The following is a 24358-nucleotide window of genomic DNA, read 5'->3' on the forward strand; positions in this document are numbered from 1 at the left end:
ATTTAAAAACGTATGTTTTTATTGATTTCAGAGAGGAAGGGAGAGGGAGATAGAAGCATCAGTGTGGAGAGAGAATCATTGATTGGCTGGCTCCTGCACGCCCCCTACTGAGGATCGAGCCCACAACCCAGGCACATGCCCTGACTGGGAATTGAACCGTGACTTCCTGGTTCCTAGGCCAACACTCAACCACTGAGCCACGCCCACTGGGCTGGTGAGTGTCATTTTTTGAAAAACCATCATTGCAGAGTGACTGGGACCGTGGCAGGTCTGCTCGGGAAGGTCTGGAATGTTAAACCATTTGCTCCCAAGTGTCCCCGGTTAGGGAAGATAAAACCTTGTGATTCGTTAGCTGGCTGGAAATTGCTTAAATGTTTGGCCTGGTTTCGTTGTTTTGTCTGTTTCCCTTATTCCACTTGTCAAGGGATTTCCCTAGCTTCTTACTTTCCTGCCTCACTGGGGGTGCCACTCTTTATCTAAGTCAATTGTAGAAGAAAAGAGGTTTTGGTCATAAAGCCATGACTCTCTTTCTCCCATGCTTTTCTTCATGTTTGGGATAGTTTAGAAAGTAGAAACTCACCCTCCAGTGTGGCCCAGTGGTTGAGCGTTCACCTATGAATCCGTAGGTCACGGTTCGATTCCTGGACAGGGCACATGCCCGGGTTGCGGGCTCAATCCCTAGTGTGGGTGTGCAGAAGGCAACTGATCAGTGATTCTCTCTCATCATTGGTGTTTCTATCCCTTTCTCCCTCTCCCTTCCTCGCTGAAATCAATTTTAAAAACACTATTTTTAAAAGATGAAATTCAACTTATATAAAAGTGGATGAGCCCCATGCCAGCCACCCCTGCTTCCGATTTCATCCTGAGATATTTCATGCATATGCCCAACCATGTCTCTGTCTATCTATCTATCTATCTATCTACCTACCTATCACCTCCTTTTCGGATCATGATTTCTATAAATAACTGTGTATGACATACACCTCCCCAAATTGCCCATCTCAGAACGCAAAGGCCTCCTCACTCCTTGTATGGCCTCTCCTAACTGTAGGTGGACATTTGGGCTGCTCATGTTCTTTTGTCCAGAAACCTGATGGGCTTTTGTGTCTTATTACACTCATGCCCCAGAGAAGGCCCAGGCTGATGTCCTAATGGTTGGGTCGGATTTATGGCCTTTTATTTTATTTTGGGGTTTCTTGATTCCCTTGAACTTCATCTGTGCAGTAGGCAGTCCAGTCTTGTGCCATGGACTTTGGAGACAGATCACTTGGCTTTGCATCTCGATTCTGTTACTTATACACTTTGAGAGCTTCGGCAAATTGCTTAACTTCTCTGTGTCTCCTTGAGCATGTTACCAACCTCTCTGTGCCTTGGTCTCCTCACCCATTAAAAGGGGATGGAAGCCCTGGCTGGTTTGGCTCAGTGGATAGAGCGTCGGTCTGGGGACTGAAAGGTCCCAGGTTCGATTTTGGTCAAGGGCACATGCCCGGGTTGTGGACTTGATCCCGGGTAGGGGGTGTGCATGAGGCAGCTAATCAGTGATTCTCTCTCATCATTGATGTTTCTATCTCTCTTGTCCTCTCCCTCTCTAAAATCAATAAAAATATATATATTTAAAAAGGGGGGAGATGGAAGATGCTGATAGCATCTGCACCATGGGGTTGTTAGGAGGACTCAATGAGTTAAAAACGTGACATTTTCTTAGAACAGCCCCAGCATGCATTTCTAGTGTTTCATGCATGTTATTCTCAGACACACACAGGGAGCTGAAGCAGCGAGCCTCTGAGAAGCTCCCCAGACTGGAGTCATTGAAAGTCTATGCACTGACCTTCTTTCCTTCCTCTTTCCTCTTTCTCCCTCCAATGTTTGCTGAAGGCCCCTAGATTGGCTTGACACCTGCTAGGAAAGGCCAGCACCCCCGCCTGCTTGGGGACAGACACTTCTGCAAACGCCGAGATGTGCGTTGGGGGAGGGAAGTGTCTGACTTTGAGATGCTGAGGTCTGGGCTCAGAGTGGAGATGGAAGGGAAGATGGGGTGGGCAGCAGAGCGGGGTTAGGGTTGGGGGGTGGGGGCACTGGGCCATGCTCTGCCAGCCGTGCTCCTGCTGACACCTAGTGGCAAGACAGAGTTATCAGCGTTTTCATCCAAGCTACCTCTCTGAGTGTGCAGCCTCCACCAGAATATCTGACTGCATGAGCCACCACCCTATGTCCATCTGTGGGCTCTCGTGAATCATGCTGCTGTGAATTCTGTGGGAAAGTTTTTGTGGGGATGTATGCCTTCTATTTTCTTGGGTAGATAGGAGTGGGCTTTCTGGGTCAGATGTCATTCCACATGTAACCTTTTGAGGAATCACAGACTGTTTTGTTTTGATACTTTGTTTTGTTTTGTTTTTGGTTAATCCTCACCCGAGGATATTTTCCCATTGATTTTTAGGGAGAGTGGAAAAGAGAGGGAAAGACAGAGAGAAACATAGAGACACATTGACTGGTTGCTGCCTGCACGAGCCCTGACCAGGGCCGGGGCTGGGGAGGAGCCTGCGACCGAGATATGTGCCCTTGACCGGAAACAAACCCAGGACCCTTCAGTTCACAGGCCGATGCTCTATCCACTGAGCCAAACCAGCCAGGGCCACCGACTGTTTTTTACAACAGTTGCACCACGCTACATTCCTACCAGCCATGCATGAGGGTTCCAGTATCTCCACATCCTCGTCAAAACTTATTGTCTGTCTTCTTTATTTTTTAAAATATATGTTTTTATTGATTTCAAAGAGGAAAGGAGAGTGAGATAGAAACATCAATGATGAGAGAATCCTTGATTGGCTGCCTTCTACATAACCTCCACTGGGGACCGAGCCTGCAACCTGGACATGGAACCGTGACTTCCTGGTTCATAGGTTGATGCTCAACCACTGAGCCACCATGGGCCTGGCTTGTCTGTTTTTTGTTTTGTTAATCCTCACCCTTTTCCATTGATTTTTAGGGAGAGTGGAAGAGAGAGGGAAAGACAGAGAGAAATATCAATGTGAGAGAAACACATAGATTGGTTGCCTTCTGCACGAGCCCCAACCAGGGCCTGGGCCGGGGAGGAGCTTGCAACCAAGGTACGTGCCCTTGCCCTGAATCAAACCTGGGACCCTTTGGTCCGCTGGCCGACACTCTATCCACTGAGCCCAACTAGCCAGGGCTCGGGCTGTCTTCTTGATTCTAGTTATCCCGGTGGGTGTGAAGGGGTAAGTCTGGTCAATGTTAGGTTCTAAATACAGTAACCCTCAGAACAGTCCCCTCATCACCAGTCCCAGCCTGAACTGCTGCCCTTCCCGCCCCCTCTACACTCCACTCCCAAGTTCACAAAGTAGATGGTTAGTAAATACCTGCTCAATGAACAAATGGATAGATGGGTGGATGGACAGGTGGAATATTATTTTAGCTGTCATAAATAATGTTACGGAAGGGTGTTTAAGGAGGAGGGAAGTTGTGGTCGGCAGAATAATGCCACTTCCCCAAATCCACGTCCTAATCTCCAGAACCTGTGACTATGCCTCCTTATATGGAAAAAAAGACCTTTGCAGATGGGATTAGGTTTAGGATCTTGAGATGGGGAAAATTATTTTACATTATCTGGGTGGGCCTGATGTAATCACAGGGGTCCTTCTAGAGCAGTGGTTCTCAACCTTCCTAATGCTGTGACCCTTTAATACAGTTCCTCATGTTGTGGTGACCCCCCCAACCATAAAATTATTTCCCTTGCTACTTCATAACTGTAATTTTGCTACTGTTATGAATCGTAATGCAAATATCTGATATGCAGGATATATTTTCATTGTTACAAATTGAACATAATTAAAGCATAGTGATTAACCCCAAAAACAATATGTAATTATATATGTGTTTTCCGATGGTCTTAAGGCGACCCCTGTGAAAGGGTCGTTCGATCCCCAAAGGGGTCGCGACCCACAGGTTGAGAACCGCTGTTCTAGAGGAAGGCAAGAGAGTCAAAATCAAAGAATGAGATGTGACAATATGACCAGACATTGGAAAGGTGCAAGACCATGAACCAGGAATGCAGTGGCCTCTCGAAGCCAGAAAAGGTGGGACCAGACTCTCCCCGGGAGCCTCCAGGAGGAGCCAGCCCTGCCCACACCTGGTTTGTAACCTCTAAGACCAATATTTGGATTTCCGACCTCCAGAACTGTAGGATAACTAACTTGTGTTGTTTCCAGCCAGTGTTCCTGGTAAATTGCCACAGCAGCAGGAGGAAATGAATACAGAAGTATTAGCATATATTCCTCTGTGACTGCCCTGCTGGGTCGTATTGAGCTCTGAGACAAAAGGGGAAATGTGTGCCTCTCAATATATGTTTTATGTAATTTTTAATTCGCTCCCAGAAGTAGATTTTGAACATGTTATAAAGTGTTAGCTTCCATTAAACACAGGAAAGTAAAATTATAATAAGTTCTTAACATGGTGCATTTCAATATACCTACTTTTAAGTTTCAATATATTTTTAATAATGTTCTGGGGAGAAATAGCCATTCAAATACATAAAAAGAGGTATAAGAGCCACACATTTTTGCACTGATTTCAGGCTCCAATATATGGCTTAGCAAGGCATTGCCAACACCTGCCTTGATGAAAACTTGATATTTTATTCATTATGGAGTTATTTTGCCATTCATTTGATATTTTATAATAGTGCATTGAAATATTTATCTCAATTGAGTTTTTTGGAGCCCCCTTAATTTTTGCACCTAAGGCCAGTGTCTTACTCTCCTCACCCTAATTCTGGCCCTGCGGCGGGAGGGAGGGCGGAAAGATTTTACAGCAGTTTCACCTTAAATTCTTGCCTTAACCTCCCCCCTCCCTTCTACTATCTTAAAAAAGAAAATGCAAACAAGTTAGCTCTGGGTTATGAGATGAAAAGTCACTTTAATTAACTTCTTTCTATGTCTAACTTTTTTTTTTTCCTTCAAAATTTCCTGAAGGTAGTGTGTAGACAATAAAAGTACTTTACAGAAAGTTCTTGTAGAAAGTGGTTTGGGCTGAAGCAACATTGTAACTATCTGTAAACACTTAGGTGATATTTTCAATAAAGATTCTATGAGACGAACATTGGTTTCAGCATGGGTTTATGAGCAATTTTTGTCTTTGATTGTTTTAATGGGCCGTGTGTTGACGATAAACTAATAAAGATGTGTTTATTGGATGTTTTCCTCCTCCCAGCTTCCATTGCATCAGGCAAGAATGGTGAGTATTTAGGAAAAGCGGAAATCATCTCCGACGACCGCAGCCAAGTGATAACAGTATTCATTTCAGAAACTATAATGTAACAATTTTTGTAACATCGCCTCTGAATAATAATCATAAAAGGTCTTGCCCCCGGTGGTTTCCGTATTGTAACTGTTACCACGTTCGCCTCACACGCGAAAGGTCTCCTCCCAGGCGGAAACACGCTAATTTTGTTTCTTTATTACAGAATTTAAAATTTACTTCAAAGTAACTTCATGGAAATTCTGGTTCAGTGGTTTTTTTTTCTTCTGTATCCCTGTCTTTTTAGAAATGGCAGTAGGATTCTAAAAATTATTTCGAAGTCATTGAAATTCTAGCTCGATTATTTTAGCAAAAAACTTTAGATGGAGAGGAAAGGGAAAAATAAAAAGCTGATGAACTGGCTTGCGTTGGCCGGGAATCGAACCCGGGTCAACTGCTTGGAAGGCAGCTATGCTAACCACTATACCACCAACGCCCCGGCGGACCGTCCTTCTCCCAGGGTCTTTAATGGAAAACACATTGGATTGGCTGGGCGATACCGAATAATGGGATGCCTCTCCCACGCGTCCCTCCGCGCCTCGGAGGACACCGCCCTCGGATGTTCCACGCCGCCGTCCGCCCAGCCGCGCCGCACGTCCCCCCAGCGCCGCGGAAGCCTGGGTGCCGGCGCCGCCCGTGGCCAATCCCGGGCCGCCGCCTGGGCCGCTCGACTTCCGGGTCAAAGGGTCCCGAGCCTCGGAGTCCCCCGTGCTCGCCGCCTCCGCTGTCCCCCGCGCCCGCCACTTCCGGGGCCGCAGTCCCGGGCCTGGAGCCGCGAGTCTGAGGCGCTCCGGCCCCGGGACGACCCGGCCAGCCCGGCCGCCGCCCGCGCCGGCCCCGAGCCCTGGTGAGCAGCGCCCCGCGCCCCATCCCGCTCGGCCGCGACCCCGAATCGCCGTGACCGGCCCGCACCCTCCGCCCCCGCCTCCCTGCCCCCGCCCCGCCGCGGACCGCACTCTGGTCTCTCCGGCCCCTGGTCGGTTTCCTCCCCGCTCCGGCCTCTCCTTCCTCTTCATCCCCGCCCGCCCCCTCCTCGGCGGGGCCCCCTCTCAGCCTCTGCCTGGCCGGCCGCCTCCCCACCCACCCGGCGCTGCACGCCACCTGGCTCGGGCCCCTTCCGCGGGGCCGCACCCGAGCGCGTCTGCTTTCCTCGCAGGCTCTGGAGTCCCCACTTCCCCAGCTCCCATCCACATGCGGGGTGGAGGCCACCTCCCCGCCCCGCGCCGGGCCCTCCGCTTCCACATCCCCGCGGGGTCCAGCCCTCTTCTCAGCTCCCCCATCCCCCTCCCCATCCCCATCCCCCTCCCCACCCCCCTCCCCACCCCCACCCCCATCCCTGTCCCCGTCCGGCCGCCCACCTTCCTCCCACCCCGTCTCAGACCGGCCCGGACACTTCCCGACCTCGATGCTGCCACGGAGCCCTCCCCTTTGCCACCCCCCCTGTCACCCCTCCCTTCCCCCTCCGTGAGGAAGTCCCTGGTCTCCATTAAAAAAAACACAAACTAAAAAAACAACCCTGCTTTCGAGGAGCTGGGACTAGAGCCCAGATGTGCGCTGTGGTCGCCAATCCCTGTGTCCCTGGCAGAGCCCTGGGGGACTGGGCCCTGGGAGGACTCGCCTCCTAGGCGTGGTCCAGGGCCAGGGGCTGGGAGAATTGGGCAGGCAATCCGGACTCCCCAGGGGTTGGTCAGTCCCTCCGTGAACCCGCTGTGTTCAGGACACATTCGCTCTCTCGAGGTCTGTGTCCCGCACCCGAAGCCGGAATGGAGGCTTTCTGGACCCTTTAAGGTCAGTTGTGCGGAGGTGGGGCGGCCAGGCCGGCTGGGTGTGGGCTGGTGGGGTCCATCTGCCTGGCCCAGGACACAGACGCTGGCAGGAAGTGGGTTTCTACAGCCCTGGGGTCGGCCACCGCCCGCAGGGCCAGCCGGCTGGGACCCAGGCCAGTAGCTGCAGTTTTGTGTGCTTTTGCTGGAGGCTTTTCTTTACGTCCAGCATCCCCTTCCAGCTGCCCCACCCCCACCCGGATGTACCCCCTGCAAGACCAAGGATGAGAAAGTGGAGAGTGCTGATTCCAGCCGAATTTGGCAGAGGTGTGGCTGCAGCCTCCCACACCTAACACAGTGCCTGGTTTTTGGTCAGTGAATGGGGGGAATTCTGGTCCCTGATTTAGTCCAGTTCTCCCCTAGGTGTGATTTTAAATAACGTGCTTAGTCAGCAGTATTAGCCGTCATGTAGTTTCTGCTCTGCCAGGCCTTTCCCTGTGCAATCTCATGTAATCCTCACAGTAGCCCCACTGCAGTCCCATTTGATCGCTGGGGAAACTGGGGCCCAGAGAAGTTAAGTGACTTCCCGAAGGTCACACAGCCTGGCCGTGGCAGAGCCAGGATTTGGACCCAGACCTTTCTGATGCCCAGAAACCAGTGCTTCTTGCGGTGACATGTTGCTTCCCCGCTCCTCCATGATCCCTGTCCTGCTTTTTCTTTAAGCATCTGGGCACCTGCCTGTTGTCCTGGGACCTGGCTTGTTGAGAAGTTTGTTGGGTGCCAGCCAAACCAGAGGTCCCTTCGGCTTTAGACAGTGTTCAAGGGAGGGCAGTGACAAGTTCACTCAAACACAGTGTTTATGGAGCGCTTCCTCTGTGCTCGGCATGGCTCCGGGCTCAGGACACACCAGGGCCAGGACAGCTGCCCTGCCCTCGTGGAGCGGGCTTCCCATAAGGAGTGCTCACTCGCTCAGCAGGGGTTCAGAGCCTCAGAACTAGTGATATTTGGGGCCAGGCCATTCTTTGTGGGCGGAGGGAGAGGACCATCCTGTGCATCGTGGAATTGTGTCTCCACCAATCAGATTGCTAGTAGCATGCCTTCCAGCGTGACAACCAAAAGTGTCCCCCAGGGGCCAGAATTGCCCGGGTTAGACACCCTGGATTAGGGGATTCCACTCCCCCCTCCCCCCAGGAGATACTGCTGCCTTCTCTAGTCATTGGATTTGCTGGGGTCCTAGGATGCTGCACACATTTAAATACCTGAACAGGGAGAGAGAAAGTGACTCACACCCACTGGGGGTCCTTCTGGTTTATACCATCAGGGATTTTATTCTGGTGTCTACTGTGAGCTTAAGGATCCAACTCAAACTTTTCCCCCAAATAATGAATGCGGAGTTTCCCCCTCAGCACTGCTGACCCTGGGCGCGAATCATTCTCTGTTGTGGGGACAGTCCTGGGCATGGCGGGGTGTTGAGTCTCATTCCTGACCTTCACCCACTTGATACCAGTAGCACCCCCACCCCCATCAATGGTGACAACCAAAAAACATCTCCAGACACCACCAAGGGTCCCCTTTGTGAACCACTGTCCTAGAGCAAGTGCTGTGCAGAAAGACCAGGTGTAGTGATACGGGTGACAAGTTAGCAACTTTGGACTCAGTGCCAGGAAAGACCTCTGAGCGGTGATATTGGGACCCAAAGGATAAGAGCAAGCAGGTCATACAACAAGGAGGGACAGGGTATCCCAGGCAGAGGGACTGGCAAGTGCAAAGGGCCTGGAGTGGGAATGAGAGTGGTGTGTTTAGGGAAGAGTAAGGGCAATGTGCCGGAGGTCATGGTCAAGGGCAGGGGAGCCGGGGAGGTCAGGAGGGCCGTCGGGGGGCATCCCCAGTGGGGAATTTGGCTTTATTCCATTTCTGGCCAGTGTGTGGGTGGGGTTCTTGGAGCCATTTGATACTCTCCTCTTCTCAGGGACTTCTCACCTTGGGAGAGCTGCTAGGCAAAGAGATGCTGGGTTCTGGCAGATGTCAGGCGCCCTCTCGAATTTCAGGCCAGGGCCTAAACCACCTCCCGCATCAGAACGGCCTTGGCCTGGAGTGTCCCCCAGAGGAATGGAGGGCTGCCTGAGGAAGGGAGAAGCGGGAGAGGAAGGGGAGAGCTCGCACCCCTGGAGTGCCTGCTGGGAGTTGCAGCCCTGTGGTCTCTCCCTTTGCAGGCTCCCCCACCTTCCTGATCAGCCAAGTGGTTAATGCGGACGGTTAAGAAGCTACGCCTGGACAACAACTCAAACACAGGAAGTTGGAGGAGGTGAGGCGCACGGCTTTGGGAGCTCTGATTGCCGGGGATGTTGCAGAGTCTTAGGTCTGGGAAGATGCCTTTGCACCCTCACCCCCCTACATTTCTGCATTTCTCTAAGGTGAAGTTCTGGCTATTTTGTGTGAGGAGGCAGTGTGGGCTAGTGCAGGGTTTCTCAGCCCTGGCACTGCTGGCGTTGGGGCCAGATCACTCTCTGTGAGGCTGTCCTGGGCAGTGTGGGTTGTTGAACAGCATTCCTGGCCCCCACCCACTTGATGTCAGGAACACCCCCAGTCAGGACAATCACACAAGTCCCCAGAGATTGCCCAGTGTCCCCTGGGGACGGGATCAGCCCCGGTTGAGCACTGCTGGCCTGGAGGTTAGGATGTGAGCTTTGATTCCAACCGACTTGGGCTCCCCTCCCCTGGGCTGACATTGGTCAGGCCATTTGACCTCTCTGAGCCCACTTTGCGGGCTCTCAGATGGAGCTGAGCCTGAAACTCACCTCCCAAGCTCACAGTGAGGACTAAAGGCCATTACACACACAAGATTCGTGAGTCTGGTAAATCCCACGTGTGGGGCCTGGCGTGAATTGAAGAAACTGTAGGAATTTCTTGACCAGTTGACCTATGTCAGTCTCAGTTTTCTAACAATCTCAGGCTCATTTGCTTGTGGGGAGGCAGGAAGGTGTCAAAGATGATGCTGGAAGATGCTAAACATGGTGATTGGTTCCCAAAACGCAGGCTCTGAGAACATGCAGCCCCCATGTCTGACAGTGAGCATGTCAGGTATCAGTTAGTGATGGGAACCCATGTCTCTTCTCGTGTGCCTTAGGTCCCGGTGGGCACAGGCTGGACTGCAAACTGACTCTGTGTAAGACTGGTCCTAAAAGCTGGGGGCCTCCGTGGTGCTGGGCAGAGAGGAGCCTGCTGCTTCCTGGGAACCCCCAGCTTCAGGGACATAGGGAGTGACCTGAACGCCACTTCCCCTGCCCCGGCTCCTGACCTACCCTGCCCAGCACCCGCCTCCCTTCCTGCCTTATCTGTGGTTGGCCTGAACTTGCCCGGAGCTCAGGATCCACGATTGCTTCTTGCCTTCCACTTGCTTCCCTCATCACAGGCCTCACTCCGGTCTCTGGTTGATGCCGGTGGTGGCCCAGCTCCTGGAGCACCTGCTCAGGCCGAGATCATAGAGCTCCCGTCAGGCCTTGGCAGTGGCTGAACCGGAGGTCCTGCACTGTGTGCTGGTGGCGTCACAGGCTGTGAAGGCGCCCTACCGATTGGCAGAAAGAAAGTGGAGGTGGACATGGCCTAAGAGGCTTCAGTCCACTTTCATTTCCCAGCTGTGTAAACTCTTAACTCAAGAAGGCCAGCACAGGCTGGCGCTGGAGGGGAAGGGCGGCACAGACTTGCTTCACCGGGGCCCCATTTCGTCCACCTGTCCCTCTTCCCCAGCCTCTTCCTGCAGTCAGGGCTTTGCCTCTGGGGAGAAGAGGCGAGTGGAGAGCCTGACTTAGCACCAAGCCTTCGCCTGTCCGGGAGCTCGGGCTGCCCCACTGCATCTACGAAGATTCTTAGAAGTTTCTCCGATGTTTCATTTCATTTCTCATCTCCTGGATCGCATTTTCGCTCCCTGGACTCTCTGTAGCGATTGGAGGCAAGATCTTTTTTATCACTCTTTGCTGTGGAGATAAGCCATGTGACTTTGTGAGTGCTTTCTCCAGGCTCTTTGCTTCTGGGGTTCCCTTTGGGGACCCTGGAGGTCATGGTCTGTCTCTCTGCTGTGAACAAGGCTTGAGTTGTGGTAGCAGAGTCTGGGAGGGCTGGGTGGTGAGAGGAGCTCCCCTGGCTTGGTTTTCTGGGCTGGTTGCTGGCGGTGCTTGGGTCCGTGTGGGTTCTGGAGTGCTCAGCCGGTCCCACTCATCACCCCTCAGTGAGTCTCCCGCCATCTCTGGGTTCGGTTTGTTTGACCCGAGGGCCCTGAAGGCTCTGCTGGCCTGCGGTCGAGGAGGAGCTGAACTGACTGCTCCTTCTGACTAAGGGCAGGACACCCAGCTCATTGCGCTCATTTTGATGGCCTCGTGAGATGGCCTGGCTCTTCCACAACTGGGTCACCATGTTTGTGTTTAGATTTCTCTAAAGCAAATATTTGCCTGGCCAGTCCAGTCTGGTCAAGAAGTGTGCTCAGCAGCGTGGGTGGGAGAGGGAGGGCGGGGGCCTCTGCACGGCCACAGCTGCTCTGGAGGGGAATGGCCTCGGAGGGGGGGTGAGCACATGTACGCTCTCACCGCGTTCTCACGGTCCCGGGCAGTACCTGCCTGCTTCTCTGAGCGCCTCTGGTGAGGCACAAGTTTTCCCTGCTGGCCAGCAAGCTGATGGCACAGGTAATGAGGTTTGGCAATTAATTCTCTGTGCTCAGGCTTCTGTGCATGGGCCAGTGGTCTTCCATGGCTCTCTGTGGAATGCCCGCTGTGCCAGGGGCCACGTGAGGTTCTGGGGACACCTCCATGAATAGGACAGACACGGGGTGGGCGGGACCCAGGCGATTGACAGACCACCATTGTGATGCATTCTCTGTGGGTGGCATGTGGAAGATTAATGGAGAGACCAGCTTTGGTATGGATCAGTGATGGCGAACCTATGTCACGCGTGTCAGTGGTGACACGCAAACTCATTTTTTTGGTAGATTTTTCTTTGTTAAATGGCATTTAAATACATAAAATAAATATCAAAAATATAAGTCTTTGTTTTACTATGGTTGCAAATATCAAACAATTTCTATATGTGACACGGCACCAGAGTTAAGTTAGGGTTTTTCAAAATGCTGACACGCCGAGCTCAAAAGGTTCGCCATCACTGGTATAGATGGTCATAGAAAGTTTCTAAGGACCTCACGTATTTAAGCTGAGATCTGATTTGCTGTTACTTCAGCAAAGAGAGGAGTTTAAAAAGTGTTCCAGGCAGAAGGACCAGCATGAGCAAAGGCCTTGAAGTGGGAAGGAGTCTGGGCTGTTCGAGGAGCTGAGAGAAGGCCAGTTCGTCTGGGGCATAGTGATGACAGGGAATGAGGTTCGAGAGTGGCCAAGGCAGAGGACAGAGCTCTGAAGGCCAATATGAGGACTGCTTTTCACCAAAGGGAAAACCCCCAAGAAAGAGTTTTGAGTTGATAGACAGTTACCATCATTCAGCTGAGAGGTGACGGTGGCTTGGATCTTAGCCGGCACGGTGTTGGAGAGAAGTGTAACAATTTAAGAAATATTTAGGGGATGGGAGGTTGCACAGTGTGGGGCTTGGCAGGGGGAATTGGAGGGTCTGACAAGGAGACACTCCAGTATGGAACTGGAGTACCACTTCCCTTCTCATTTTCTTCCCGCCTGTCCCTTCCTCCTCATAGCTTCTCGCTGAATTCTGAGGGGGCGGCGGAGAGGATGGCCACTGGGGCCCCGATGTCCGACCCAGGCGACACGGTCGAGATGGAGGACCCGGCAACCCACTTCCAGGTGCAGAAGCACTCGTGGGAAGGGCTCCGGAACATCATCCACGACAGCCGCAAGAACTCGGGCCTGATCGTCAACAAGGCTCCTCATGACTTCCAGTTTGTGCAGAAGACAGATGAGTCAAGCCCCCACTCCCACCGCCTCTACTACCTAGGTAAGCCCTCCCGTGTCCCTGCGGGCCCCGAGGCTCCTTGGGGTCCGGGGGCTGCCCTTGACCAGGACAGTGTTTCTGGGATGGCTGTTACTAAATCCTCTAGTGCCCAGAGGTCTCTGGTCCTCTTAGTTAGAAGGTCCAAATAGAGGGGCCTGCCCTGCGCAAACTGCCATGCCCCCCACGGACATCTGTTCACAGGAAGGTCTGGCCCGGGGTCCTCAGGAGAGTGAGCTGTGCAGGTGAGGGGGGCAGAGGCCAGTGCCGCCCCGTCTGTGCGGCAAGGTGCTATGGTTCGGGCCCGGAACATGGGCCTGAGCCACTGAGATTGTCTTCAGTACCGGTCAGTTGGGCCTGCCCCTGGGCTTGGGAGCTGTGGGACTCCCTCAGCAGTGGGAGCCACAAGTAGCTCCAGTAGCCTCTGGCTGTGGAGTGAAGTGTTAAGAAAGCTCATGGAAAGCCCTGGCCAGGTGGCTCAGTTGGCTGGAGCATCATCCCATACACTAAAAAGGTTCCCAGTTCGATTCTCACATACCTAGGTTGTGGGTTCGGTCCCCAGTCAGGGAGCGTATGAGAGTCAAACAATCGATGTCTGTCTGACTCTTTCTAAAAATCAATAAAACCATATCCTTGGGTGGAGATTAAAATAAATAAATAAAAGAAGGCTCCTGAAAGCTCTGTGATTGCACAGTCGTGCGCCCTGTGGTCTTAACAACAGAGGATGGCCTGCCACATTTTTGCACAGCTGCCCCAGATACCTGGATAAGCCTGTTAACAGCTGGCCACTTCCTCCTCCTCCGGGGGTGCGTCTCTGGAGCAGCATTCTACACGTCTGCAGTTGTTTGCATGTGTGTTCTGCCGGGCCAGGTGGGAAGCTTCAGGGTACCCTCAGCAGCCGAGCCCTAGCCTGGCCCCTAGGAGGTAGACAGTTACTATCTGCTGAGCTAGTGAATGTTGCCCTGCTTCACCTAAAGGTGTCACGGAGCAGGTAGAGACCGTTCCAAGTATGTTTGAAAGCACGTGTCACATGATTGTTGACCAAGGCAGGTTTTCGTGCTCAGCACTCTCAGCTTCTGGGGCCCGGATCAGTCTCTCTGTATCCTCAGCCCCTGGGACAGTGCCCATTCCTGGTCATGCCCTCCGCCCTCAGTCAGTATTGGAGTGAGTGATGGAGTGAACGAATGAAGGCCATTCGCCCGAGGTTAACCCCATGCTAATGATTGTGACTGTGACCTAGATGGACATCAGATGGCTCGCCGCTTCCCGCAGTCGATGCAGGTCATCCTCACAGAGACCCACGGGGTTGACCCAGGTGGTGGTTGGGCAAGCACAGGGTCAGGAAGGCAGTGGACCAGCATGGGGGTCATTAAGCAACAGCCGGCTGCTTTTGGAAATCTAGTTTTACTGACGCCCAGCATGCCCACTCATTTATTTCTGTCTATGGCTGCTTTTGAATACAGATATAACAAAGGTCATATGGCCTGCAAAGTTGAAAATATTTACTGTACGGCCCTTTACAGAAAACAGTTTGCCAGGTCTAGCCTGGGAGAAATTAGGGCTGGGTGTGTGTGCTTCAAGCTTTGTTTAGCCAAGGAGGAGCTTGGCTGTTAGGACTGAAAGTGGCCAAGATTCAAGGAGTCTGGTGAGCTGTTGCCTCACTTTTCCTGCAGTTTCCTGGCCCCCCTCAATCCCTTTTTCCCACTTTCTTTGGTCACTCACTCAAGTTCAGATTCCGTCCAGGTCAAGGTACTTATATGAGTTTCCTAGGGCTGCTGCTGTAACAAAATACCACCAGGTAGGTGGCTTAAAACAACCAAGATTTATCCTCTCACAGTTCAGGGGACCAGGAGTCTAACATCAGTTTCTTGGGCTGAAATCAAGGTGTTGGCAGGGCCACGCGGGGCTCCCTGCAGAGGCTCTAAGGGAGAATCATTTCCGGCCTTTTCCAGCTGCTGGTGACTGCTGGCATTCCTTGGCTTGTAGCTACATCGCCGCAGTCTTTGCCTCCATGGTCACATCGCTGCCTCCTCTTCTGTGTCTGAAGGCTCTCTCTGCCTCCTTATAAGGCATCATTACATGTAGATAATCCACCCTAATCTCCCCAGTTTAAGATCCTTAACTTAATCCCATCTGCAAAATCCCTTTTGCTACTGAATGTAACATTTTACAGATTCTGGGGATTAGGGTGTGGACATCTTTGAGAGCCATGTACAGAGCTGCTGGAAGGGACAGAAATCGCCTGAGCTCCTTTAAGCCACCAAGTACACCTTGTAGTCAGGTTGCAGGGGCATCTCTGGGTACCCCTCCCCTCGGACCTCATGATGCGGTACTCCACGCCTTGTGGAGCCAGGCAGCTGCCCTGCGTGTGTTCTTCTCCATGGGTTCACTTTTACTGCCCCGCCGTCCGTGCCCAGGGTTACTCGTCTAGGGTTCTAGCCAACAGCAGAAATGGGTTTCTGGCAGAAGGAATCAGATGGCTCAACATAGGTCAGATGTCCACTTGGCCAGTTGGTCACGGCCTGTGGGTATGTCTGCAGCTGGGGTGGGCCGGTACCCGAAGTCCACAGGAGGCTCTGAGGGCCCATCCCAGTGAGTAGGGGCGGCTCCCGACAAGGGCTGTGGGCCCGGCAAAGACCCCGAAGTGTGCCTAGAACAGTTCAGATCTGTACTGCCTCTTTCGGGGTGACACTGCTCACCCTTGAGCTGATCCAGTCTGAATCACTCAATATCCTCAAGGTACCCTTGACTTCACTTCATGTCCAAGTTTCTGGGACAGCCCTCTCCACAGCCCCCCAAGTATTTATAAGATGGCTTTGCACTAGCCCAGCACCTGAGCAAATGCTGGCAGTCGGCGACTCTGTGGGTGGAACAGAAGGGGCCTCCAAGGGCGGTGCCTAGCCTGCCCCTTTAAGCACCACCTCCCCCCTGCTTTCCCTGGGACCCCTGCCTCCTCAGTGGGCACCAGGCTTTGCCAGTCAGGGCATGTGGAGCCAGTCACTGAGTCCTCAGTGAAGGCTCAGATGCGCCTGATGGAGCCCAGTGCACTCACGGTGGGTCAGAGAAGGGACTGCCGGCTGCTGCCAGGAAGATGGGATGGCGGTGGCTCAGGTTCCAGGGCTCAAACTGCAGCGCCAGGAAGCCTTTCCTGGCTCTCCGGCCCCTCCCAGGGCACGTGAGCCTCTCAGGTGGGACACAGAGGGCGCAGGGCCCCAGGCAGCTTTGGGGCCCCTTAGGCAGGAAATACAAGACCACTGTGTGCTCGTGTCCTATGCCCCCACCAGGCCAGTCACCCAGGCCACAGTGCATGGTGGTCGGGATGGTGGTGGCATTGGAGCTGGGTGCTGTCCCTGAAGAGGGGACAGAGCTGGAATGAGAAGGCAGAGGAGGGGCAGCGAAGGCAGAAATCAGCGGTAGTCGTTGGTCATCTCAGACCCCTGCCTTGCACGCTGATCATCACCGTCACTGGTGCTGAGGGCAGCTCATCCAGGGAATGTGCTAGCCTAGCCAGTGGTCGGCAAACTGCGGCTCGTGAGCCACATGCGGCTCTTTGGCCCCTTGAGTGTGGCTCTTCCACAAAATACCAACTTCTGTGCATGGGCCACGAAGTTTCAGTCGCACTGTACATGCGCGCCCGCACGTGGTATTTTGTGGAAGAGCCACACTCAAGGGGCCAAAGAGCCGCATGTGGCTCACGAGCCGCAGTTTGCTGACCACTGGCCTAGGCCATCAGCTGGGGAGAAGGTGGTCCCAGTATCCTGGGCAAGGCCACACCCTTGACTTCCCGTTTGGAAAGCTGTCCCTCAGAGCTCTGCAGACAGAGGTTGTCCAGAGCGTGTGCTGTGGGCAGCGTGGCCAGGCAGTGTCATGTCTGCGCCTCCAGCTGGGACGGAAACCAATGGAAGCAGCTTAAAGGGTCCTTAGGCATCGAACTGTGAGCGCTGCCCACCTGCACATCTGAGTTAGCTTTATATTTTCCTTAAATCTACTTTCAAAGGAACCCTAATTAACCTAATGATTCTCTTTAAATATGCTTTTATTTTGCTAACTGTACTTCGTGAGCCCTTTATCATAAGTGGAAAACCCATGTCACTCGCCATATCGAGAAGCTACCTATAAAGATAACTGTAAACAGAACAGTTATTTTTATTATTTTGGTTAATCCTCACCCAATGATATTTTTCCCATTGGTTTTTAAAGAGAGTGGAAGGGAGGAAGGGAAGGCGGGGGGGAGAGGGGAGAGAGAAACATTGATGTGAGAGGCATACATCAATTGGTTGCCTCCCACACACACCCCAGTGGGGACCCAGAGATCGAACCTGCAACCCAGGGGTGTGCCCTTGACTGGGAATCAAACTTCTGACTCTTTGGTGCACGGGCAGCACTCTAACCACTGAGCTACTGGCCAGGGCTCTGCTGTTAACTTTATTAACAGCAATTGTATTGTCATCCATCCAAAGGAAAGACACTACCGGTTGGAAGATCTGCCATTATTTTATTTGCCACTAAGAACAGGACAGCACTTCAACAATAAGATACATCTCAACATCAGAGATCTAAGAATGTGAAAAATTACAACTTACTGGAATTAGGTTGCTACCTCTGAGTGACATATCCCAGGCCTTTGCTAAGTGCGTTATATTTCTTACCTCATTGAATCCACACAGAATCCTCACTGGGCAGCTGCTGTCATGTTACAGATAAGGTTAGGTCAGTGGTTCTGTCGGGGAGGTTCTGCCCTCCAGGGGACACTGGGCAACATCTGGGGACATCTACAGTCATCGCGACTAGGGGTACTCCTGGCATGGAGTGGGTGGGGCCAGGGATGCTGCTCCACGTGCCGCAGTGCCCAGGACGTCCCCCACAGAGAGTGTCCCAGCGTCACCAGTGCCAAGGGAGGAGATGCTTGACTAGACACACACTTGCTCTAACCCTAGAGCAATTCCTGGTCTTTGCAAAAGCTTTTACTAAAAAGGAATTGACCGGAGCCTCGCCTGTGGAGAGCTGGCTAGCCCTGACCACCCTTTTCTGTTCTATTGTGTTTGTGTGCTATTTCTTCGGTAATTTAGTCCAAACAATCCAGCACACACATCTCAGCCGTGGAGGATCCGGTACTACTGCTGACATGCTTAAACCTGGGTTCGTAGCCTCTCTGGGGAGGGGTGTGCAGCCAGGTTGTGCTGGCAGGATGGCATAGAAGCAGAAGGAACCAGCTGGGCCCAGGCATGGAGAGCCTGAGGCTGGCCCGGCCCTGTCCTGGACCAAGTCACCCATTCTGTTTTTCTCCTCTTCCCCCCAGGGATGCCTTATGGCAGCCGAGAGAACTCCCTCCTCTACTCTGAGATCCCCAGGAAGGTCCGGAAAGAGGCTTTGCTGCTCCTGTCTTGGAAGCAGATGCTGGACCATTTCCAGGTGAGCTGCACCTGTCGGGTCCTGCCTGTGGGCAAGGGAGGTGGCCAGGTCCTCAAAGTGTACACCATTTCCATGGGTCCTCAACTCCTGAGGGTCCCAGGCCAGCCACACTGTTCATGCACACTGAGAGCAGAGCTTCCGGCTCACCGCAGCCCTCCCCTCTCCCCCCTGCCTCTTCCCCCTTTTCTTTTTCCCCCTCCCCTCTCCCCCTTACCCCCTTCCCCTCTCCCCCTCTTCCCTTTCCCCGTCTACCCCATCCCCTCTCCCCCAGCCTGTGCTCAGCCCCAGAGTCTAGGCTTCTGATAAGAGTGTTTATCAAAGCATCTCTTCCTTTTTTTTTTTTAATATATTTTATTGATTTTTTACAGAGAGGAAGGGAGAGGGATAGAAAGTTAGAAACATTGATGAGAGAGAAACATCGACCAGCTGCCTCCTGCACACCTCCTACTGGGGATGTGCCCACAACCAAGGTGCATGGGGGACACCTGGGGACAGAGAGGCCTGGCCCACAACCAAGGTTCTTGACGGGAATCGAACCTGGGACCCCAGAGTCTGCAGGCTGATGCTCTATCCACTGAGCCAAACCGGTTAGGGCAGCATCTCTTCCTTTTAAATGCCTCACCAAAGACTTGAACTGACTTGGACCCAGGTCTTTTTATGGAGACTTGGCTAATAATTAATGTCATCCAGAGTTGACTCGGCTCCAGGGAGAAGGATGGCGGGTGAAGAGCGAGAGCGCCTTGTTCATTGGTTGGTGTAGCTCTGTAAAAGGATTTGACAGTAGGGTGTGGGGGGATGACACACTCTGAGTTTCTCCATGCCAGCGCAGCAGCTCTCCCTTTTGCCTGCCCCATTCAGTCCCCAAGCCAAGGAGCTGTGTTCACATAGCTTTTGTCTCACCATGGGGGTAATTTTGCTTTGGGTTCTGCTTTTTTATTTTATTTATTTAAGAGGAAGGAAGAGGGAGAGCTAGAAACATCAATGATGAGGGAATCATTGATTGGCTGCCTCCTGCACACCCCCTACTGGGGATTGAGCCTGCAACCTGGGCATGTGCCCTTGACTGAAATCGAACCTGAGTCCCTTCAGTGCACAGGCTGATCCTCTACGGGGCTTGGGTTCTGCTTTTTTTAAATGCGTTTCTTATCACTAATGTTCCTCTACATCTCCATGTCATCTTCAGAATTCTCCTTGCCCACAGTATTTTAGCTGCCCAGACCCGCCAGGGTTGGGTGTGTGGGGATCAGGTGGTCTGGAATTTGCCCTGCCCCCCACCTGTGCAGAAAGTATGACTGGTGTTAGGTGGGTTCGGATCAAATGCTTTTGGCAGGAAGAGGGGGTGAAGAGGATGGAGGCGTCTGAGGGGTTGGCTTTGGGGACCAGGGAAGAGCAGTCCAGCAGTGTCTCCATGCTGTGGGGCAGAGGACAGTGCTGTCTGCCTTGGAGGTTCCGGGGGAAAGGGGCACAGGGAAGCCCAGAGGCGGGCACGAGGGCAGGAGCTCCATGTAAGACCTGAAAAGGACCTGCCACCCGTTCCGCTCGGCGCAGCGCTGCTCATCAGAAGGTTCTCCCTGGCGTGGACCCAGGTCAAATAGGTCCCTCCCGGTAATGCCCAGGTGCCAGGGCCTCTGGCTGCTGACACTGGCCTCTGTCTCCTGTGTGTCGCCAGGCCACGCCCCACCACGGGGTCTACTCTCGCGAGGAGGAGCTGCTGCGGGAGCGGAAGCGCCTGGGCGTCTTCGGCATCACCTCCTATGACTTCCACAGCGAGAGCGGCCTCTTCCTCTTCCAGGCCAGCAACAGCCTCTTCCACTGTCGGGACGGGGGCAAGAATGGCTTCATGGTAAGTGCCGGTCCCTCGCTGCAGGGGGGTGGGCAGGTGGGCGGCATCCTGCCCCCCCTGAGCCAGGCCTCTCTGTCCCCAGGTGTCCCCCATGAAGCCACTGGAAATCAAGACCCAGTGTTCTGGGCCTCGGATGGACCCCAAGATCTGCCCTGCCGACCCCGCCTTCTTCTCCTTCATCAACAACAGTGACCTGTGGGTGGCCAACATTGAGACCGGCGAAGAGCAGCGGCTGACTTTCTGCCACAGGGGTAAAGCGGCAGAGGTGTCAGTCCTGGCCAGGGTGGACAGGAGCCTGCACCCAAGGGTGTGGTCTCTTGGGCCAGGCCCAGGCCAGCACTTTCCAGGCATAGTCATCAAAGCCACCAGTCCAGCTTCTAGAAAATACCCTGTCCCCACTCCACTCTCCCTGACCCCAGGCACCTTCCTGAACCTGGCTCTCACAAGCCACCCTCCTGTGTGGCCCTCTTCGCCTCCCTCCACCAGACACTTGTTCTGCACCTCCGCTCACTCGGCCCCTCCCACCTCTGCTCTCCTTTCTGACTCCATGGTTCAAGCTCAGATCTCACCTGCTCCCCGAGTTTTCCCTCATGCCCCTCCTCGTTGGAAGGTGACCTTCCCCTTCTAAAGATGTTTTTGGAACTCTGCACCTGGCGTGGCCTCAGACTTGCCCCCCTGTCCTGCCCCACAGCCCTGGTGCCCTCGCTCTAAACCTGAGCAGCTCAGCTGGGGGCAACTCAGACACTGGCCATGTCCAGGGACACTTTTTTTTTTTTTTATAAATATATTTTATTGATTTTTTACAGAGAGGAAGGGAGAGGGATAGAGAGTTAGAAACATCGATGAGAGAGAAACATCGATAGGCTGCCTCCTGCACACCCCCTACTGGGGATGTGCCCGCAACCAAGGTACAGGCCCTTGACTGGAATCGAACCTGGGACCTTTCAGTCCGCAGGCCGACGTTCTATCCACTGAGCCAAACCGGTCAGGGCTCCAGGGACACTTTTAGTTGCCATAGCTGGGTGGGGATGTCCTGGGATCGAGTGGGTGGGAGTTCAGAGATGCTACTCAACACCCCATAGTGCTCAGGACAGCCCCCCACAGAGAATGTGCTGACCTCAATGTTAGCAGTGCCGAAGGGGAGGAACCTGCTTTAAATAAGACTCCTCACCTCTCGTCCTGCTTTCTCTTCCTCCAGGCTTATCCAACGTTCTCGAGGACCCCAAATCTGCGGGCGTGGCCACCTTCGTCATCCAGGAAGAATTCGACCGCTTCACTGGCTACTGGTGGTGTCCCACAGCCTCCTGGGAAGGTAGGTCCCTTTCCATTTTTAAAAAATGCTTCTATGGTCCTGGCCAGTGGTTAAGTGGTTTGAGCATTGGCCCGTGCACTGAAGAGTTGTGGGTTCGATTCCTGGTCAAGGGGATGTATCTGGGTTGCAGGTTGGATCCCTGGCCCGGGGCGGGTGTTAGAGGCAACTAGTCGATGTGGCTCTCTCCAATCGATGTTTCTCTTTCTCTCTCTCCTTTCTCCCTCTCCCTCCCTTCAATATGGAAAAAATATTCTTGGTTGAGGATTAACAACAAAAATGTTCTGTGTACACTTCTTTTATTAATAGACTCTGTGTGCTTTTCTGCTCTTTGCACTTGTCACTTTAAAGAAACCTCAGCAGTCTTTCTATTGATATCAGTGTCTTGGTCCGTTTTGGCTGCCAGAACCACACCACAGTTTGGGGGGCTTATAAACAGCACTTACATCTCATGGTTCTCAAGGCTGGGAATTCACAATGAAGGCACCAGAAGATTCAGTGTCTGGTGAGAACCTCCTCCTGGTTCATAGATGGCACCTTCTTGCTGTGCCCTCATGTCCTGGGGTCTCTTTTATAAGGACACTTACCCCTCTCATGAGGGCTCCGTCCTTATGACCTAATCACCTCCCAAAGGCCCCATCATGTAATGCCATTATATCGGGGATAGGCTTTAACATTTGAATTTGGGGGAGACACGATCCCTTGCAGTCAGCACACAAAGGACTCTTTGGAGCGTGACTGTGCCATGGTTTTTTGAGCCAGTTCTTTGGTTGTTTCTAGTTGTGGGTTTTGGTTTTACTTTGGTGTCGTAATCAATACTCCTTTGAATACGTTTATACACCGATCCTGGTGGGTGATCTTCTGGGCGTATATCAGTCATTCTCAGCTGGGGTGAACCTGCCTTTAGGGGACATTGCACAATGTCGGGAGACTCCTGTTTGTCACAGCTGAGGAGGAAGCACAGTGCTGCCACTCCCAAGCCACATGGCCTCGAGCCAGCCACTCAGCCTCTTAGGCGTCCCGGGCTCCGCCCTAAAGCAGGTGCGGAGCAGGCAGGTGCTTCCGGTCCTGAGACATCTTTGGTCTGTCCACAGTGAGTCTTAGGGCGGACACAGGAAGCAGCAGGAGAACCTTCTCAGTGGCTAAGGAAGGAAAGGGCCTGCTGAGGAAGGCGCGGCCACGGCTCTGTCCCTGTGATGTCGGCTTGGCCAGTCACCCCACTTCTCTCTCAGCTGTTACCACCCAGTGATCTACTTATTCTCACAATGATCTTTATTGTAATTCTTCTCCTGGAGACATGTGTTAATTAACTTGGGCTGCCGAACCTGCTCCCAGACTGAGGGCCTAACCGACAGACATTTGCTGTCTCGCAGTGCTGGAGTCCGCAAGTCCGAGGTCAGGGTGTCAGCACCTTGGCCCCTCTCCTTGGCTGTTCTCCCTGTCTCCTCACAGGCCTTCCCTCTGTGCTGTCTGTTTCCTAATCTCTTCTTATAAGGACACCAGTCATATTGGATTAGGGCCCAACCTAATGACCTCATTTTACCTTAACCACCTCTTTAAAGACCCCATCTCCAAATACAGTCACATTACGAGGTCCTGGCGTTAGGGCTTCAACATAGGGACTTGACAGGAACATACACAATTCGGCACACAGACCCCTCCATAGCCAGTTCCCACACTGCTTTGTGCTGGGAATAGCTCAGTCCTCGACCCCACCGTGCAGGTCGGGGAACTAGGCCCCAGGAGGAGGTGTGGCTGGCTGAAGGTCTAGTAAAGGGCAGCTCCGGGCTCCAGCCCAAAGGCTCATGCTCTTGCCTGGGCCCAGCTGTGGCACAGCAGAGTTCCTCGTGTGCACGGGATGGGTGGCCTCCTGGCACCCTCAGTGGTGTCCCTGCCTCCTCCCAGGTTCGGAAGGCCACAAGACACTGCGAATCCTGTACGAGGAGGTCGACGAGTCGGAGGTGGAGGTCATTCACGTGCCCTCTCCTGCACTGGAAGAAAGGAAGACAGACTCGTACCGGTACCCCCGGACAGGTGAGTGCCCGGGACAGGTGGGGATGGCTGGGCAGTGGTCTGAGTCCTCATAGAGCAAGGTGAGGCTCCAACTAGGATGGGCCCACAGGACTCAGGAGCAGGCCGGGCTCGGGAACAGCAGCAGGGCCAGCACCGCTTCGGGGCCCCGGAGACAGAAGGAGCTCGGGGAGATTGTGACGGGGTGTGGGCCCCAACCTAGGACGCATCAGACATTCGCCACCTGTGAGGGTACAGACTCGAGTTTGCCTGTTTCTCAAGAGAAACTGTAAATCCAGACTCATTTGAGAAATTACCCAATTCTTTTTTTAAAATATATTTTTACTGATTTCAAAGAGAAGAAGGGAGAGGGAAAGAGAGAGAGAAACATCAATGATGAGAGAAAATCATCAGTCAGCTGCCTCCTGCACACCTGAGAATTGAGCCCGAAACCTGGGCTTGTACCCTGACCAGGAATCAAACCATGACCTCCTGATTCATAGGTTGATGCTCAACCATTGAGCAACACTGACTGGGCAGAAAACCCCCCATTCTTAAATGTTGCTCGAATTATTTAAAAACACTTAGAAAGCCCGGCCTAGTGTGGCTCAGTGGTTGAGCATCAACCTATGAACCAGAAAGTCACAGTTTAATTCCCAGTCAGGGCATATGCTTGGGTTGCAGGCTTGATCCCTGGTGAGCGGTGTGCAGGAGGCAGCCAATCAATGATTCTCTCTCATCATTGATGTTTCTATCTCTCTGTCACTTTCC

At 53.1% G+C, this 24358-nt stretch overlaps 1 protein-coding gene and 1 non-coding gene across 6 annotated transcripts in view; one reads left to right on the forward strand and one right to left on the reverse strand.

The window, feature by feature from the left end:
• The first annotated feature begins 5621 nt into the window (after window positions 1-5621).
• The window catches only part of DPP9 (dipeptidyl peptidase 9), a 38750-nt gene continuing 20013 nt past the window's right edge, over window positions 5622-24358 (forward strand). For 4 of the 5 annotated variants that reach the window (XM_059697094.1, XM_059697095.1, XM_059697096.1 and 1 more), the window contains exons 1-7: window positions 5622-6160; window positions 12763-13019; window positions 18313-18425; window positions 20095-20268; window positions 20351-20519; window positions 21467-21580; window positions 23483-23611. In XM_059697094.1, coding sequence (XP_059553077.1) covers window positions 5637-6160; window positions 12763-13019; window positions 18313-18425; window positions 20095-20268; window positions 20351-20519; window positions 21467-21580; window positions 23483-23611 — 1480 coding nt within the window. In that variant the 5' untranslated portion in view covers window positions 5622-5636. Of the gene's footprint in view, window positions 6161-7050; window positions 7102-9289; window positions 9382-12762; window positions 13020-18312; window positions 18426-20094; window positions 20269-20350; window positions 20520-21466; window positions 21581-23482; window positions 23612-24358 lie in introns of all 5 variants that reach the window. The other variant, XM_059697097.1, reaches the window with a different exon arrangement.
• On the reverse strand, window positions 5678-5749 carry TRNAG-UCC (transfer RNA glycine (anticodon UCC)). Its single transcript has one exon. It is a non-coding gene; the product is annotated as a tRNA-Gly (tRNA).

Source organism: Myotis daubentonii, chromosome 5 (genome assembly GCF_963259705.1).
Source record: "Myotis daubentonii chromosome 5, mMyoDau2.1, whole genome shotgun sequence".
Classification (NCBI taxonomy): domain Eukaryota; kingdom Metazoa; phylum Chordata; class Mammalia; order Chiroptera; family Vespertilionidae; genus Myotis; species Myotis daubentonii.